At 40.1% G+C, this 17,706-nt stretch overlaps 1 protein-coding gene across 1 annotated transcript; it reads right to left on the bottom strand.

The window, feature by feature from the left end:
- Positions 1–12,648: 12,648 nt before the first annotated feature.
- On the bottom strand, positions 12,649–17,112 carry LOC109737622 (receptor kinase-like protein Xa21). Its single transcript, XM_020296748.4, has 2 exons — positions 14,103–17,112; positions 12,649–13,963 (listed from the first exon to the last, which is right to left on the bottom strand). The coding sequence occupies exons 1-2, from the start codon at positions 17,038–17,040 to the stop codon at positions 13,572–13,574; spliced, it is 3,330 nt and encodes a 1,109-aa protein (XP_020152337.1). The 5' UTR covers positions 17,041–17,112; the 3' UTR covers positions 12,649–13,571.
- Positions 17,113–17,706: the final 594 nt, after the last annotated feature.

Consider the following 17,706-nt stretch of genomic DNA (forward strand, 5'->3'; position numbering starts at 1 on the left):
AACTCGACTCGTTTGCAGCCCTACTCCTACTGCTGCACGATTCGCGAAGAATTCCGCGTGCTTCTGCTTACGTGACACGCCGCCGCCGCCGCTGCCTTTCGATCTCGCCGAAACCGGCCACATGCTCACTACTGGAATCAACGGCTTTGCCAAGTGCCGTAAACACTCGGCGAAGGCCCAAAAAAACTCGGCAAAGCCTTTGCCGAGTGTTGCACTCGGCAAAGGACACTCGGCGTACAGCCTTTCGGCAAATAGAATTTCGCCGAGAACCAACCATCGCGCACTCGGCAACGCCTTTGCCGAGCGTTTTTTGTGGTACTCGGCAAATATTGGGACTCGGTGAAACATAACTAACGGACGACGGAAACGGCAAAAATTGGTACAGTTGCACTCGGCAAAGGTGATGGCTTTCTCGAGTTGTACACTCGGTAAAGATGTTCAGCAAAATTTAAAAAAAAACGCCGCCGTCAACGGCGACGTCGATTCATGCCAGCGAGTTACAGTGGCCCACAGCTCGCGAGTCACCACTCGTTGCGCTCTCCTCTGCCAAGCTAGCCTGTCCGCTGCTTGTGTGCTTGCTTGGCCGGTCCGTTGTTGGCTTGCCGGAGCGTGCGGGTGCTGCTGCTCAGCAAGAAGATGCGTCTATGCGAGATGAGCCTGGCCGCCGCTCTTGGTGGCGCCGTCGACGACGCATGTGGCTTGTGGCCTCCGTGGTTGTTGGTGCCGCCGCTCGCCGGCGTGTGGTTGGTGAGTTGTTGCCTTCCCGCCATGTGCCGCTGCCGCTTGCAGCTGCCTCACATCTGCTGCTTCGCTGCTACGTGCATGAGGGAGCTTGGTGGCCGGCCGCCGGCGTACGTGCTGCTAGCTGCTGCTACTTTGCTGCTTGAGAGATGGCATGCGGGCGAGCCGGAGAACGAACGGTGCGCACCTGAAGCTGGAGGTGCTCAAGCACTACGTCGGCAGGCTGCTGCAGCTGCTCGAGTCCTCCGCCGGCGTGCTTCGAATCTCCATGGCTGTGTGCCTGTGTATGGGAGTGTGGATGTGTGAGACGGTGAGAGAGATGAGAGGGACAGAAGATAAGGTGTGTGTGGCTGTGCGTGGCATGCATGTGTGTTTGTGTTTGTTTGTGATAGAGACGTGTGTGGTTCTGATGCATGGAGAGAAAGCATGAGATACGAGATGTGTGGTTGTCTGCTTGCCATGTAATCGATCCGTGGCACTAGCTCCCAACCAATCAGAGACAGGCACATTTTACCGAGTGTTGCTCTCGGAAAAGACCTGGTAAAAAAATGCATAAAATCATTTAAATTGTGGAAGTAGCTAAAAAACTAAAAAATTCATAAAACGTCGGAATTAAGCATAATGTAAGGTCTACTTACTTGAAAGTTGGAGTGGTACCATTTTGCACCTTGCTTTACAAAAAATACCATTTTGACACTTAAAAAATGAAAAATAATTTTCTTTTACAAAAAAGTTGGAAACTCTATTTGACAACATTGTTTTTAATGGCAATATGCACTTGTATATTTAATTCCGACGTTTAACTTGATATGGCCATCACCTTGGTCATTTAACTTGAAAGTCATGAAAGTTCATACACGATAGCCCGTTTTGTGAAGGAATTTTTTTCAAATTAGTTATATTGAAAGTTTGGTATTTTTCCTCGCAACTAGTACACATAAAAGGACTCCATGTGAAAGGATTGCATTTTTTAAACTTGTATTCTTTTTCTTTTATTTTTTCTAAAACAGGGTCAAATTGGTCGACATGGCTATTCATCACAACGGGTTGAATCTCACAAAACTCCAAGTGGTTCTCCCATATAATGACTACTTGTATATCTAAAAATAATTTTTGCTAATTTTTATGACTGCGCTATCACACAGTTGTAGTTCAATTTTGAATTACTTTCGGGAAATTGACATAAAGTCATTTAAATGTGCGAAAGTAGCTAGAAAACTAGAAAATCCATGAAACTTGGGAATTGTGCATAAAATATGGTCTACTTACTGTGATAATTGGAGTGGTGCCATTTTGCACCCTGATTTTTGTACTTGCTTCACAAAAAACACCCATTTTGGACACTTAGAAAATGAAAATTGATTTTTTTTGTACAAAAAAGTAGAAAACCCTAATTGGCAACATTGTTTCTAATGTCAAGATGCACCTATCTGTCCAATTTGGGGACATTATAATAAACTATGCAATCAATATGACCATCACCTTTGTCCTTTGACTTGAAAGCCATGAATGTTCATACACGTTAGCCCGTTTTGTGAAGGATTTTTTTTTCAAATTTATAATATTGAAAGTTTGATATTTTTCCTCGCAACTGGTACACATAAAATGACTCCATGGGAAAGGATTGCACTTTTTAAACTTGTATTCTTTTTCTTTCGTTTTTCGAACACGGGTCAAGATGGTCAACATGGCTATTCATCACAAAGGGTTGAATCTCACAAAACTCTAAGTGCTTCTCCCATATAATGACTACTTGTGTATCTAGAAATATTTTTTGCTAATTTTTATGACTGAGCTATCACACACTTGCAGTTCAATTTTGAATTACTTTTGGGAAATTGACATAAAGTCATTTAAATGTGCGAAAGTAGCTAGAAAACTAGAAAATCCATGAAACTTAGGAATTGTGCACAAAATATGGTCTACTTACTGTGATAATTATGGTGGTGCCATTTTTCACCCTGATTTTTGTAGTTGCTTCACAAAAAACACCTAGTTTTGACACTGAGAAAATGAAAATTGATTTTTTTGTATAAAAAAGTAGGAAACTCTATTTCGCAACATTGTTTGTAATGTTAATATGCACCTATGTGTCTAATTTGGGAACATTATAATAAACTATGCAATGAATATGGCCATCACCTTGGTCATTTGAGACTATATTGATATTTAGCATGCCAAAAAGTGTAATTAATATGGCTTAAATGAAAAGGTTTTCAACATGAAAACTATCCGTCTCGTCAAAATGAACAAATTTGATCTTTGGACCATCTTCATCCGAGGTCGTATGCAACCTGTACAGCCAAAACCATGCAGTTTAGCGAAGACCCCCTTTGCCGAGTGTGACACTCGGTAAAGACCCCCTTTTGCCGAGTGTGACACTCGGTAAAGCCCTGTTTGCCGTGTTTTATTGTTTTACCGAGTGTTTTATCCACAACACTCGGCAAAGTGCCTGTTTGCCGTGTTTCGCATTTTTGCCGAGTTAGGTACTCGGCAAAGATAATATTGCCGAGTGTCCGATATAATGCACTCGGCAAAGAGCCTAACACTCGGCAAAGAGAAGAATTCCAGTAGTGGCTGTACGCTGCTGCTGCCACGTGATTCGCTTCCAAATTGCTTCTTGTACTCGTCCGCTTGCAAATCGATTTCACATCCGCATATGCCACTCCGTTGGCGACATCCTTCCAGCGAACAATCGATCAAGCCGGATTTTCCTCCTCTAGATTAATGAATCCGTCGCCTCTTCGAACCTTGCTCATGATACCACTTGTTGGAATAAATTCAAGACATACCGTTGATCATCCGAGGCCAAGTAATCACACGAGCACGATATCGAGATTTGTTAACGAGGTTCACCGATATGACTACATCCCCGGGGCTTGACTACGGGCGCTCCTCCCCGTGACACTGTCACAATACCGCACACCGGCCACCCGGGCGCCGGCACACGCCACCGGCTCCCCCTTGTGCGCCTGTGCTATTATGTTGGCATAGGTTACATCGTGTGTCTACCCCCGCTATATATGAGAGGCCTAGGATACAAGTGTCCTACTAGGACATGACTCCATATCCTATGTAAACACAATACTACTCAGAGTCCAACTGTAACGTACCTTATACACAATATTCGACACAACTCTGACAGTTCTGATCCTCAAATGCCGTAGGCCGTGGACAGAGAGAGCATCAGCATCAAGGATGTTGATTTTTCCTTGTGTCTTCTGTTGCTTTTGCTTCTGGCGACGATGATAGGAGCCATCTCTTTCGCTTTTCACAAGTATGGATATCCAGAGTTGTGCGACCTTCTCGGCCACGTGGCTCTCTTGTTCATCTTCCTGTGTGAAGCCCTCATCTATGTCCGCTCTGCACTGGCGCTGTGCAGGATGAACACCAAGCCCAAGCCCAGCAACATGGTGGCTGCAGAGTAACGGAGGATCGCCCAGTTACTCATGTAAGCAGCATTAATTAAGCTAAGCTGAACATGAACGTCAGGCTTCCTCAGAAACTATTGTATCCGAACATCGAGTTGTTTTGTACCAACAAATTGGTAGAAGACGATTCAAGTAATGTTCAAGTCATGTAGTAGTAGAAATGTAGAATTTATCAGTTGGTTCCGCACAGTCATGTTTGCTATCAACTGAAAGTATAGTTGTTGTCCTCAGTCATCACTCATCACCACCAGTGCTACTCTTCCACTAAACCGCCACACGTTGGTAGGGATCGATAAAAAAGTAATTAATAAATTTTCTGCTTGATCTTCAAATGTTTGCACTTCAGTTGTTTCTTGTCTCAACTTGAAACGCCATTGATCTTGACACAATTTCAGGTGCGCAGGATCTCGAGCCGGCTGTAGCAAGATGATGGAGAGTACTACGTAGTACTGTACTGCAGGAGCGCTTCTGCTTCCTTCTAGCTTTGTTGCTGTTCTGAATAAAGAGACGGACATGCATGTCCTGTGATGTGTAGTATCTAGTACTCCTAGTATCAAACTTTTCAAAAAAAAAAAAAACGTGGGTTGGCTAGCTGAGCGCTGATGCAGTGTCTGAAGCAATATGGTAGTTTCGCTGGATGTGTTGCTGTCATTTACGTGTACGTGCCTATAAAATATGAACAGCTTCTATTCTGTAGTATGTAATATACCATAGCATTTCATTGGCCTCCTGCTTTATCCGTGATTATTACTTGCTGGTTTGTCTAGGGATAATTTGCTTGTTCGTCACATTGGAAAAAATCTTCACACATTTAAAAATATGTTCATGAAAATGCAAGCAATTGTTTGTGTAATTTGGAAAAAAATATGTACCACTTAAGATATTTGTTCATGACATAGAAAGAAAAGTTCACCCGTTAAAAATTATGCTAAAGAAATATGATTTTTTTCATGAAATTTAAAAGTTTGCCCACACGATTTTTTGAAGTCATCTGTAACACATAAAAATTAGTTGTGTCATTTAAAAATATTTTCATAGCACTTAAAAAAATTCAAACATTCTTAAAAATGTTTATGACATGTAATAAAATATTTGTACACTGAAACCCGCAGGATCAAAAAAGCTCGTGAATATGAAAAAAATTAAAATTAGAAAAATTATCAATGAAAATAAGAAGATAAAAAAAAACCCTTAATATAACCGACAAAAACATAGAAGAATAGAAATAAAAAAATTGTCGGTACCTTCCCAAAATGGATGTCCAATGTATGTAGAATATTCCGAAAATCAAACACGGACAATGTTACTGCACCGGCTCATCAGGATGAACGTTGCAGGCGACTGGTCTTCTCTCACAGAAGGCGAGATACAACTTTTCTGAAGTGATGGTGTGCTCCTATTTAGCGCTCTTAGGGCCAAATTGGTGCTACAACGTGCAGTGGTCCGCAGCCCACCTCGCTCTTCGCTTGGTTTTGCTCCCTCACTGCAGATCGATTCCCATTCAAGAGAATGCCATGTTCTTACAGTAAAACAAATTAAATGGAGAACACACCGAAGAAAAATTAAGTTGAACTCATTGCTGAGAGCGTGCAATTCAAATCTCGAAGCAACCAGGAACAGCTGATTGTTGCCGGTAGGTAACATGTATGGTATACATTTCCTCCATGCGGTAACACACACAGTCGATCTTCTCCATATGGTCCCAGGAGGGGAGTGCAAGAAGGCGGTGTTTGTTGGAGGGGAAAAGGCGGAGGGCGATAGAGACAACAAATCAGCCAAAAACTTTGAAATGTAGCACCTCCGTTCAACAATTTTGACTAATCACTGTGATAGAAATCCATATAGCAAATCTGCTAGAGGTTGCTCTTCCGCTCAAAATGATATGTTTCCGTGGTACAATATGACCATGTACAGCAATATAGCAAAATGTTGGGCATGCTATAAGAGAGATAAGTAAAGTGGAAGCTGGATAATAACTGATATAGCCATAATAGTAGATGGTGGAGATAATGGTTGTGAAAGAGAATATGACCATATACAGTACAGGTGACCAAAGTGCAGCAACGCCATCACGACACATCATGTCACCATTCTAATCCTGGTTCTAATATTTAGTTCCCTCATGTCACTTTAGCCACTGTTTTCTTCAAATAGGACTAGCACGTCCCTACTTTCCACAAACCATGCTACTATTACAAAATGTTAATACTAGTACAACCAATATTTAATAAGCATTACACTGCACAAGATTCTGGGAGGCTTGTATGTTTCCGTCGTAATTGTGAATTTGCATTCTTGGCATGCTTTTAATGAGGGGAAACTGCGTCTTAGTGTAGCATTTCTAGATCTGGTCAAGATGTTGACATCTCGTTCCACCAAAGTTAAATGCACTCGTCATGGCCACGTTTGGGTGTCTCCACAGATTCAAAGCTTAATCAAAAATCTAGCTGTATACTCCAACTATTTCTTCTTTCCATCATGAGTTGTTCCTTGTACTTCCATTTTTGCACCTTATTGCCTAGAACTGACACTCAAGCTAATCACATAGTGGCACAACAAGTGATCCTCACATCACTAATTAATTCTATCCCTTTTTCTCATAACTCAATCATCGTCATCATGTAATGTACTAGAAAGAGACATCAAGGTACGAACCTCCAGGCAAACCCACACACTTTGTCCTGTTTGAAAATATGAGAAAAATCTGTAGTACATTGCGTCAGCAAGACATAAGCTATATACTACCTTGGTACCAGACACCTTGCATTATCCCGTTGGTTTGAATTATGAGAATATTTTAGATTCTGATAGATAGGGTGGATTTTGAAAATTTGCAAAGTACTCACTTGAAATGTTCTATTCTTGCAAGAGTTAGGAGAAACTTTTGTGTTTTAAAACCTAACTAAATCGGTCATGGTCACTATAAAACATTACTAGATGCATGAATGACCATTTCTTCCTTCCTTTCTATGCCCATATAATTGAAACTCTATTCTCAATGGCCAGCTTTTACTACTCTTATATTTTTCTGTAGTGCACTACGCTTTTGTCGAAAAAACCGAAAACCTTACCAAAATCTCTACTAGGAGGGTATCCCAAAATGGCAGAAAAGTGGGGGATTGGACAACATGTGTTTTTTTGTCTTTTTCATTCACGAATCCCTCACTCCGCAATGCAACTCGAGAACCAACTCTAGTGCACTGAATATGATTTCTCAATCATCGACCGCAAAGCAAACAACGACTTTACCAGAAGAAAAAGAAATCTAGTACTGGTTTAATTTCACACATTTGCACTACCGTACCGCACACTTAAAACATGATAAGTACATAAGAATACATGATTAATCATTGTAAAATGCATAAGAATGACATACATGAGAAATTCCTGCGTTAAATTTTGATTATGTTTGCCAGACCAAGACCATTCCACAACTCGGAGTTTGTCAACATTGAATTAGCGCTGCGCCGCACAAATTGCTGGGGTCCTGTATGTTTGCGTATTAATTATGAACTTGCAATCCTGAAATGTTTTTAACAAGGGGAAACTATGTCTTAGTGCAACATTTATAAATCCGGTCAGGATGTTGACATCTTGTTCCACTAAAGATAAATAAACTCGTCGTGGCCACGTTTCGGTGTCTCCATAGGTTCAATGCTTAATCATAAAGCTATCCTTACATTGCATGCAACTTTCTTTTGTTTCTGTCATTACCTTGTATTTCCATTTTTACCCCTTATTGCCTTGAACTGAAACTCAAGCTAATCACGTAGTGGCACGACAAGCGATCCCCACATCACTAACATGTTCTCTCTCTTTTGCTCATAAGTCCATCATGGTCTTCACGAACTAGAAAAATAAATCAAGGCAAGAGCGTCTAGGCCGATCCACGCACTTGTCCTATCAGGAAAATATGAGAAAAATCTATACTACATTGCATAAGCAAGAACAAAGGCTATATACTACATTGCCACCGCACACTTTGTCCTGTTGATCTGAAACTTGAGAAATTTTCAAGATTCACAAAGTACTCATTCTAACAGTTCTTTTTTTATTGAAAAGGAGGATAACCCTCAGTCTCTGCATCAATCGATGCATGCAGCCATATTATTAGATAAAAAGTAACAAAGTCTCAAGGTCCAGAAAAGCTCATAGTCCGAGCTTAAAACGAAACACAAAAGGAAAAGTGCCACATTCGGCGATAAAGAATAGACCACGATGCCTACACACCTAGCCTATTATTAGCTCGCCATCCAAATCGGCTGAAGATAGCCCGTGCTACCATCTTCCAACGGTTGCACCCAATAGCCGAAAGCTCCTTGGAGTCCGCATGAGTTAGTAACGACCACATACGGATCCAGGCTGTAGCTTTGTAGATAACCTGCAAAAATTAGTGAATTTTGTTTCATTAAAAATTAAATCATTTCTAGTATTCCAGATAGCCCAAAATAAGGCACATATCCCTATCCGAATATGTTTGGCTACGTAACTGTCCACTCCATTGAGCCACATCACAAATAACGTGTTTATGCTCGTAGGAGGGTGTATGTTAAAAGCAATATATATTGATCGCCATAATAATTTCGCAAGAGGACACTCAAGAAAGAGGTGTTTATTCGATTCATTTTGATGACAAAAATAGCATCTAGTATTACCAACCCAGTTCCTCTTTGTCAGATTATCTTTGGTGAGAATAACTCCTTTGCGAACGAACCACATAAAGATTTTAATCCGAAGTGAAACTTTAATCTTCCAAAAGTGCAATGACCTCGACAATGGCCCGGTGTCAATTAAATCCAGATGCATAGATTTCACTGAGAAGACTCCCGTCGCAGTTAACTTCCAGCGAATTGTATCAGCCCGATCTAATAGTTGAACGTCCATCAACCTCCGGACCAGATGCAACCAAGCATCCCAGCCTCTTCTATTCTTGCAAGAGTTAGTAGAAACTTTTGTGTTGTAAAATATACTCATGGTCACTATAACAGTTCTATTCTCTGAGACCATTCTGTCGCCGCTGCCATTGGCCCTTCTTTGGCTTTCCATCGGGGCGAAGTCGATGGGAACCATCTCTTTCGTTCCTAACATGTGGGGATATCTTTTGGAGATCTCTGACCTTCTCGGCGACGCGGCTCTCTTATGCATTATCCTGTGTCAAGCCCACGTCTACATCCGCGCTGCAGTGGCGCTGTGGAGGATGAATCTGGAGCCCAGCAACATGGTGGCAGTAGCAGAGTAAGGGAGGATCGGTAACTAGCATTGATTAATTACTCGGGTAATCATGCTTTCCCTAAAAAGTATTTTATCTGAACATGGAGTGCTTTTGTACCAACAAACTGGTAGAAGATGTTGAAAGTAATGTTCAAGCACTCAAGTAGTACTACTTCCGTTCCAAAAGATATTTTGGTAGGCTAAAGCCTATCAAAATGTACGCCATATATTTTGGAACAGAGATAATAGAATTTATCAGTTCGTTCTGCATGTTTCCTATCAACTGAAGGTATAGTTGTTGTCATTACTCACCAGCAAGCATCAATGCTCCGTTCGTATCAAACTGCCACACGTTGGTATAGATCAGTACATAGTGATATTTTTTCTGCACTTTAGTTTTATTTTGTCTGCACTTGCAATGCCATTGATCCTGATACAATTTCGTAATTTCACTTGCCACGTGCGCGGGATTTCAAGCTGACCGCAACAAGATGATCTATATATACTATATGACTGGAATGTACTATAAACTCGTATATTGAAAAAATAATGGACTCTAGCCTACCCCAAATTGTTTGAGACTGAAAGCTTTGGTGGTGGTGTTGTTGTATATTGAAAACAATTATCAGCGTACATGTACTGAAAACTAAAATCCAGTGTGCATTCAAGAAAAACGTTTGACATGTATTAAAGAATATTGGACATATACTGTAAAAATGTTCATCATGTACGAATAAAGTTCAATGTGTATAGAAAATGAAAAGGGGAAAAGGAAGGAAACAGCCAGTAGAAAAAGTATTTTTTTAAGAAACCAAGAAAAGGTTTAAAATCTTTAAAACCCAAATAAAAAACAAAAAGTAATATAAGATATAAATAAGAATGTATAAATTAGGAAAAAATTACAAACCAAAAATCAAAATAAATGGTAGTGGAACGCTAATGACCGCAAAAATACTCGGATGAAACCATTAGAGCTAGCTCTAAACAAGGGTCGGCCCATATTTTTTGTCGTTCTAAGAGTACCCCTGACTAATAATGTCTGATGCCTGCCGTTATTTCCTATTCGGTGCATTAAGTGCTGGTTACTTCACAAATGTTATAGGGCGCTCACGCATGTTTCTATGGGTGGGCCCAGCTGTGTTTTTTGTGCTTTTTCCTCTGTTTCTTTTACATGTTTGTTTGGTCAGTTTTCTTATCTTCTCTATTAATAAAGCAAGGAATGTTTCTGGTTGTCCGTCATGCCAATTCGCATAAAACCTCTTGCATTTTCTATGAATCAATCCACACTACACATTTAAGTCACAGCCGAACCGTTATTTTGCATTTTTTTTGAAACCCCCCTGATTTTTTAGATAATTCACCCGCGGATCATATTTAAGTCAAACACATGTTTTTTAAATTATCCATATCTTTTAAATCGTAACTCCGATTTTAACATGTTATATATGAAATTTGATTAGAAAAATATCTAGAATATGAATATAATGTTGTTTTCACCTGTTAAATATTTTTAAAATATATTTTGAATGCAAACTTATAATTATATAGCACACGGTCCTTTTTCTTTCGTATCTACGGCGATCCGGATTTCAAATAAATACCCACTAAAACCATGTAGAGACGAAAGAAAACATTGATAACCACACATGCACACTTCTGAAAAACCTCGCAGGAGAGAGAGAGAGAGAGAGAGAGAGAGAGAGAGAGAGAGAGAGAGAGAAAGAGAGACCTTATGATTAACCATGTTCAAAAATGTATTGGTTTGTGTGAACATTGAGCCCACCGGCCGTGAGCGTGAGAAGGAGAATAAGTGGGAGAACAAATGCAAAGCCCCGCTAAAATAAAGGACGTGCACCTATTGTGGTCTTGAGTGATGGTTATGGGGTTAAGAGCTTGTATTATTTTTTCTCCCGTTGCAATGCACAACCTCTTTTGCTAGTTTATTTTTATATTTCTTATTATTTTTTCTCCATTTTGTTTTGTTTTTATGTTTCCTTTTTTTTTATTTTTGAGCATTTCTAAAATATGTGAACATTTTTAAAATTCTGACTTAATTTTCAAATTTGAGAGCTTTTCGAAATTGTGAGAATGCTTCAAATCCACTAATAGTTTTTAAAATTCATGTAAGTTTTTCAAATTCAGAAAACAAATTCAAATTACTGAACATGTTTTTAAAACTCTTGAACTTTTTATAATTTCATGAATTGTTTCAAATATATGAACTTTTTTACAAATTTGCAGAAAAAATCGAAATTACAAAAAAAATCCAAATTGATTTTTTTTAGAAATTATGAACCTTTTTAGATTCATGATATTCCAAAGAACGACGGTGAACTGGTTAACCTAGTAACAATCAACCGATGGACCGAACAAGGGATGGCCGACCAAGCAACCTTCTCGTGTTGTTGGGCCGGCCCAAGAGCGTGCTTGGGAGCGCCAGCTTGTTTAACTAGCACAGGTGGCGCCGAACATGACGGATATCTTCGCCTTACGTCTAAACTCGCACTCTGTCCTACATGTGGTTTCAATTTCTTTGTTTCCCCTATTTTTCTTTGTCCCGCCTTTTGCGTTTTCCTTCCTTAAATTTTCATTTTCTTTTGCCTTTTATTTTAATAGCATATTTCCTCGTATGTGTTTGCTTTTAATAATTCATGAACTTTTAAAGTAATGACGAATATTTTATTTAATAAAATCCAATAGGTTTTAAGTAATGACGAATAGCATTTTTCAAAAATTTCGTTCTTTTTTAAAAATATGGTAATATTTAATAAAAACTCATGTATATTTTTAAAATTCTAAAATATTTTCCTAAATTTATGAACCTTTTGAATTCATCAACACTGTTAATTTCATGAACATTTTTTAAAACTCAAAAGAATATTTGTAATATAGTTAATATCTTGTCAGCAACTGGTTTTGAAAAATAAGGCTCAAAATTGGCCAGCCTGCACCACTATGGCGACCAAAACTGTCCAAATTGAAAAAGCCGCGAAACCAATAGTTGGGTCGCCGCACTACATGCAAGGTGTGTGTATGATCGCTTTCCAACACCTTACACATGGACCAGGACCTCTCGGCTTCTAGATACATGTGCGGTGATGCGCCCGTCCCTGTAATGTTGTATTTCAGCCTATGAACCTTGTGTTCAAAACATTTGAGTTCATCACCAGAGCATATGTCGGTATTTAATGACTGGAAAAAAAAGGTCCGATCACTATTGATTTCTTTAGGTAAAACCAATAAAAAAAATAGCGCGCTACAGAAAATAGCGTGGCCCCTGAAAATATGCTATTAGCGTGCTATAGCGTGCTATTAGCGAGGCATTGCACATTGATTTATTTAGCGAGACAATTTTCTATATGCTATAGCGTGCTATTAGCGGCGTTATAGCGCGCTATTTTTTTCAGTGGGTAAAACAAGCTAATTGGACACATGTTGCAACGGGGATATAAATATTGGGTACGCAATCATCGTGATTACATACCAAAAAACGGACACTTGTGGCCAATTGAAGCGCTGAGAATCAACACTTAATGACTTACCAAAGAAGACATGATTTCATTTGGTAAACCGATAAAACGTGTGTGGTTTTCAACGAAAACCAATGGTAAAAACTACAGGTGGAAGGAAAAAGAAATCAAAATGGAAGAGGAGAAGATAATGTATGTAGTGAGGGTTGGAAGGAGGTGGGGAACGAATAACGGATGGGTAAAATAGGGAACATTGTATCTTTTTTAGATAGTAGAGATCGGCCGGTAATAGGACAAACGAAAGAGGCGTTGATCTAGCAGAGTCACGCGCAAATGTGTGAACCCCCTGTTGCTACTGCATTTAGCAAACTAATCCATCGCAGTGCCAAACATTACCTGAAATAATTATTAAGAAATGCATGTGTAATAGTAATACACCTTGATTCAGACTACATTTCACATGGTGAATAGGGTGGCATCAATTTTCTTCTTGTTTGATCCAGAGGAACGGTTGTGAGAACAGAAGAACACAAACAATAGATAGGGTAGAGCCATGCAAACTGTTGCTGGATCACATATGTTCTCAGTTAGTAGTCAATTCAAGTTAATCTCTTTGTAATTCCATATGCTCAGCTTATATGCATTCAAACATAATACTTATTTCTTTCCAAAAAAGTGTATGACCATGCTACTTCTAACTGAAATAGCTAGAGGTGAGTTACAACGATGATGTTGATTTATTTTGTCTATGCTGCAATGATATAAAATTTTCTTTGATGCTGATGATTTCAGCATAAACATCCTCTGTTGTCGGCCGACCCTTTGCTGATATCTCAGAGCACTTTAGGCCAAGTTTTGCTAGACGAGTGACACACCATTTTATTTCAGCCATTAGAAGATTTTCTCCTCCTTCTCCATCATATGTAACAAAACTTGGTTCTAGGATTTCACCAATTTCCTGTGAAAGTGCTGCTTCCACGAAGTTGTGAAGGTTCATACCATCCTTAAACATATCATCTGTTGGATGCTTTCCCGTAATCATCTCTAAAAGAATAATTCCGTAGCTATAGATATCACCCTCTGTTGAGATCTTGCACCCCATACCATATTCTGTAATATTACACAAAAGTTTCTTAAAAATCATTCACTTAGTTGAGGCGTGATAATAATTCTAGATAATTTACATGACACTAAATTTGTATGTATGTATCTATAATATATCAATAATATAAATGATGCATGTGCTCACCAGGTGCAATATATCCAATTGATCCTCTCGGTCCAGCAATATTTGATGACTTATTAACTCCCGTTGAAGAGTCTCCATGAAGAAATTTTGCGAGTCCAAAGTCACCAAGACATGCAACCATTTCTTCACCCAAAAGGACATTGCGTGGTTTCAAATCACAATGAACCAAAGGAGGACTGCATCGATTATGGAGATAATCTAATGCAGCAGCTATGTCCATAGCTATCGTTATCCTTGAGCCCAAACCCAATGGTCTTTTTGGGTTGGCTTTGTTTTCTTTTGGATACAGCCAACTTTCTAGGTTACCATGTTCCATGTACTCAAGAATAAGTGCTTTGAATTCATTTCCTCTTGGATCAGTGGTTGAGCATAGACTAATCACCCTAATCAAATTCCGGTGACGAATGTTTCTTAGTGCATCACATTCAACGAAGAAACTCTTTAATGCTCCAAGTTGGTCAAGCTTGAATACCTTAATGGCAATGGATTGAAATTCTGAACGGCCTTTGTATACCACTCCAAAGCTTCCTGAACCAACAATACTGGATGAACAGAAACCATCTGTTGCTTTATATAAATCCATGTATGAGTATCTGTTATGCTCCCTGAAGGACTGGGTGATGTGCCCCTCAGTTTTAGTACCTTTATTCTTCAGAAGAATGAATGCAAGGCATGCCAAGGCAATTACAACAATAGTAGTAAGTGGAACCACTATAGTTACAACATGTCCAGTGTTCTTCCTTTTGGAAGCTAATGTGGTGCAAAGTGGCACTTGTTGCATTGGAGAACTTGCACACAATTTTTTGTTTCCTTGGATGAACACTGCACTTGAATTGGAGAAAACACCGCCTTTCGGGACTAGTCCCTCAAAGTCATTGAAGGATAAGTTGAGAATATATAAGGAGGTAAATGACTCCAAAAATTTTGGTATTTCACCAGACAATTTGTTTTGAGATAGATCCATCATATTGATTCCTCTTAAAGTCCCAAGAGACTTTGGAATTTTTCCTCGCAACAAATTTTCCTCCAAAGAGAGAGATTCCAAAAGGAGGCATTGGCTGAGTGCGGAAGGAATCTCACCTGATAATTGGTTGTTGGATAAACTAAGTGAATTCAAATTCATCAAACTACCTATCTGAGTAGGTATGTTCCCACTAAGTTGGTTATAGGAAAGATCCAAACCTTTAGAAAGTGTTGAAATGGAAAAGAGTTCTGACGGAATGCTTCCAAATAACTTATTGGAAGAAAGGTTCAACAACAACAAATTTTTACATCCTTCCAAACTCGGAGGTATTTGACCGGTCAAATTATTTTCCATGAGATAAAGTTCGGTGAGTCGCTCTAGTTTCCCAATCGATTGTGGGATTTCTCCAGAAAGTTTGTTGTGGGATAAGCTTAGTAGTGACATATTTAGAAGATTTCCAAGGGTAACAGGAAGGCGCCCTGAGAGTGAATTAATTTGCATTACAAGAGCAGTTAGGCCTTTGAGTTTTCCTATCTCCGAAGGTATTTCACCAATCAGTTGGTTTTCAGATAGGAGAAGCACCTCTAAGGTGTTTGAAAGATCACCAAAAGAAGTAGGCATTGTCCCCCCAAGGCCATTAAAATCCAAACACAACATCTTTAGTTTAGTACAATTTGTTAGAGAATACAAGAAAGTCCAATCTCCAGATTTAAGCATGTTTGTACCCACGTCTAGAATTTTCAACTTGCTCAAGTGTCCCAATGGAGGGATAATGCCAGTGAGTGAATTTTGACGAAGGTCTAAATTTTGGAGGTTTGATGCGTTGCCCAGTGAAGCAGGAATTGGGCCATCGAGTTGGTTTCCTCCTAGTATCAACTCAGTGATGTTTGGAAGAGTGTAGCCAATGTCTGCAGGAATTCTACCAACAAGTTGGTTGAGACTAAGGCTAAGATAAGTAAGGGAAGTGTTTGCGTAAATTGCTAGAGGGACGATGCCCGAAAAATTGTTATCTTTCAAGTTTAGTACTTGCAAACCTGAAATCTGACCTAAGCTCTCTGGAATGCTTCCTCGTAAGTTGTTTTGAGCAAGCTGAAGGGAAGATAGGGAAGACATGTTTCCAATTGAAGAAGGAATGCCCCCAGAGAGGTAGTTTTTAGTTAGTGAGAGGTATTGCAGTGGTGCAGAGGTTTGAAGGAAAGGAGGGATAGATCCTGAAAGGTTATTATGTGACATATCTATGTAGGAAATGGTTGTGCTATTGAACAGGGCAGGAGGGATTCCTCCACCGAGGCTATTATTTCTTAGATTCACTGACATGAGAGAACCGCTACTCCCCAAAAACTCTGGAATGTTTCCAGTGAGCATGTTGCTAGTGAGCAATAGCACAGAAAGGTTGGGAAGCAAACCGAACCTGGATGGGATGCTTCCCTGAAGACTGTTGTTGCTGAGAACAATTTGCCGGAGAAGCAAACACTCAGGGAGAGCTTGAGGGATCTCACCTTCAAGGGAGTTGCTCTCCAGGCTTATGGTCTCGAGTTGAGAGCAGGAAGATATGGCATCAGGGATGGAACCAACCAGGGAGTTCATGCTAAGGTTGAGGTATGTGAGCCGGGTCAACCGCCCGATGTCGGCGGAGATGTGGCCAGTGAGATGGTTATTTGGCATGTGGATTCTGTCAAGGAAATCAAGTTGCGCAACGCAGGGAAATATTTGACCGGTGAGGTTTAGCGACCCGAGGTCTAATGAAACCACACGAGACGCGTTAAGCGTGCTGCATCTCACTCCTTGCCAACCGCAGGGCGTGAGAGACGCATTGCTCCAAGAAGCTAGCGCTCGCGAGGGGTCAGAGAGCTGGGACTTGAGGCAGAGAAGTGCATCCAGATCAGTGGAGTGCATGCAAGGAAGAAGGATTAGGAAAGGAATAATGGTGAAAAGAAGCCGCAAAAGCAGCTTATGTGTGGCTAGACGAGGCATTTTTTTTTGCTTGTGTGCTGAATGAACACTTGGTTCATGGTAGCGTGTTCATATATAGAGGGGCCATGCCTAGCTAGATGTACTGAAGAGGAGTGAGAGCAACGAACTTGAGAAAGGACATGTGGTGCGTATGATGCTGTGAGTTAGTATAATACATATTAGTGCAACATCTGCTTTTGACAAGTTGCACTAGCTGACTTTGACTGATTTTTGTTTGAATCGGCCGGCCTGCAGCGCGGTTGCATTAGTCGCCTCCTGTCTCAGTCACACACATAATTATACAGAGTTCCTTCACACCGAAGAAATTAGAGATAACATCCAAGAAGCAAGTATGACCAGGGGGTTAGACCGACACAGCTCTTGGCAACATCAGGGGGCAACCAACAAGAGGACCTTTGCAGGCGTGCACGGATGGATAAGTGGAAACTTAATCCTCTCCATCAGTGATTTTTGACAATCCAGAAGTTTGCAACCATTAAATCATGTCCATTCTGTGTCAAAAGAAAAAGGGCAACCCCAGTTGGTTTAACCTCCCCATGAATGCATTTGAAGAATTATTTCTGGAGTTTGTAACCTTTTCGACGATACCAATTCCATTGTACTTGCTCTAAATACGTGACTTTTGGCCGGGTAAGTAGGAGCTCCGATGTAGTATCACCTAACAAC

The sequence above is a fragment of the Aegilops tauschii genome, chromosome 7 (genome assembly GCF_002575655.3).
Source record: "Aegilops tauschii subsp. strangulata cultivar AL8/78 chromosome 7, Aet v6.0, whole genome shotgun sequence".
Classification (NCBI taxonomy): Eukaryota; Viridiplantae; Streptophyta; class Magnoliopsida; order Poales; family Poaceae; genus Aegilops; species Aegilops tauschii.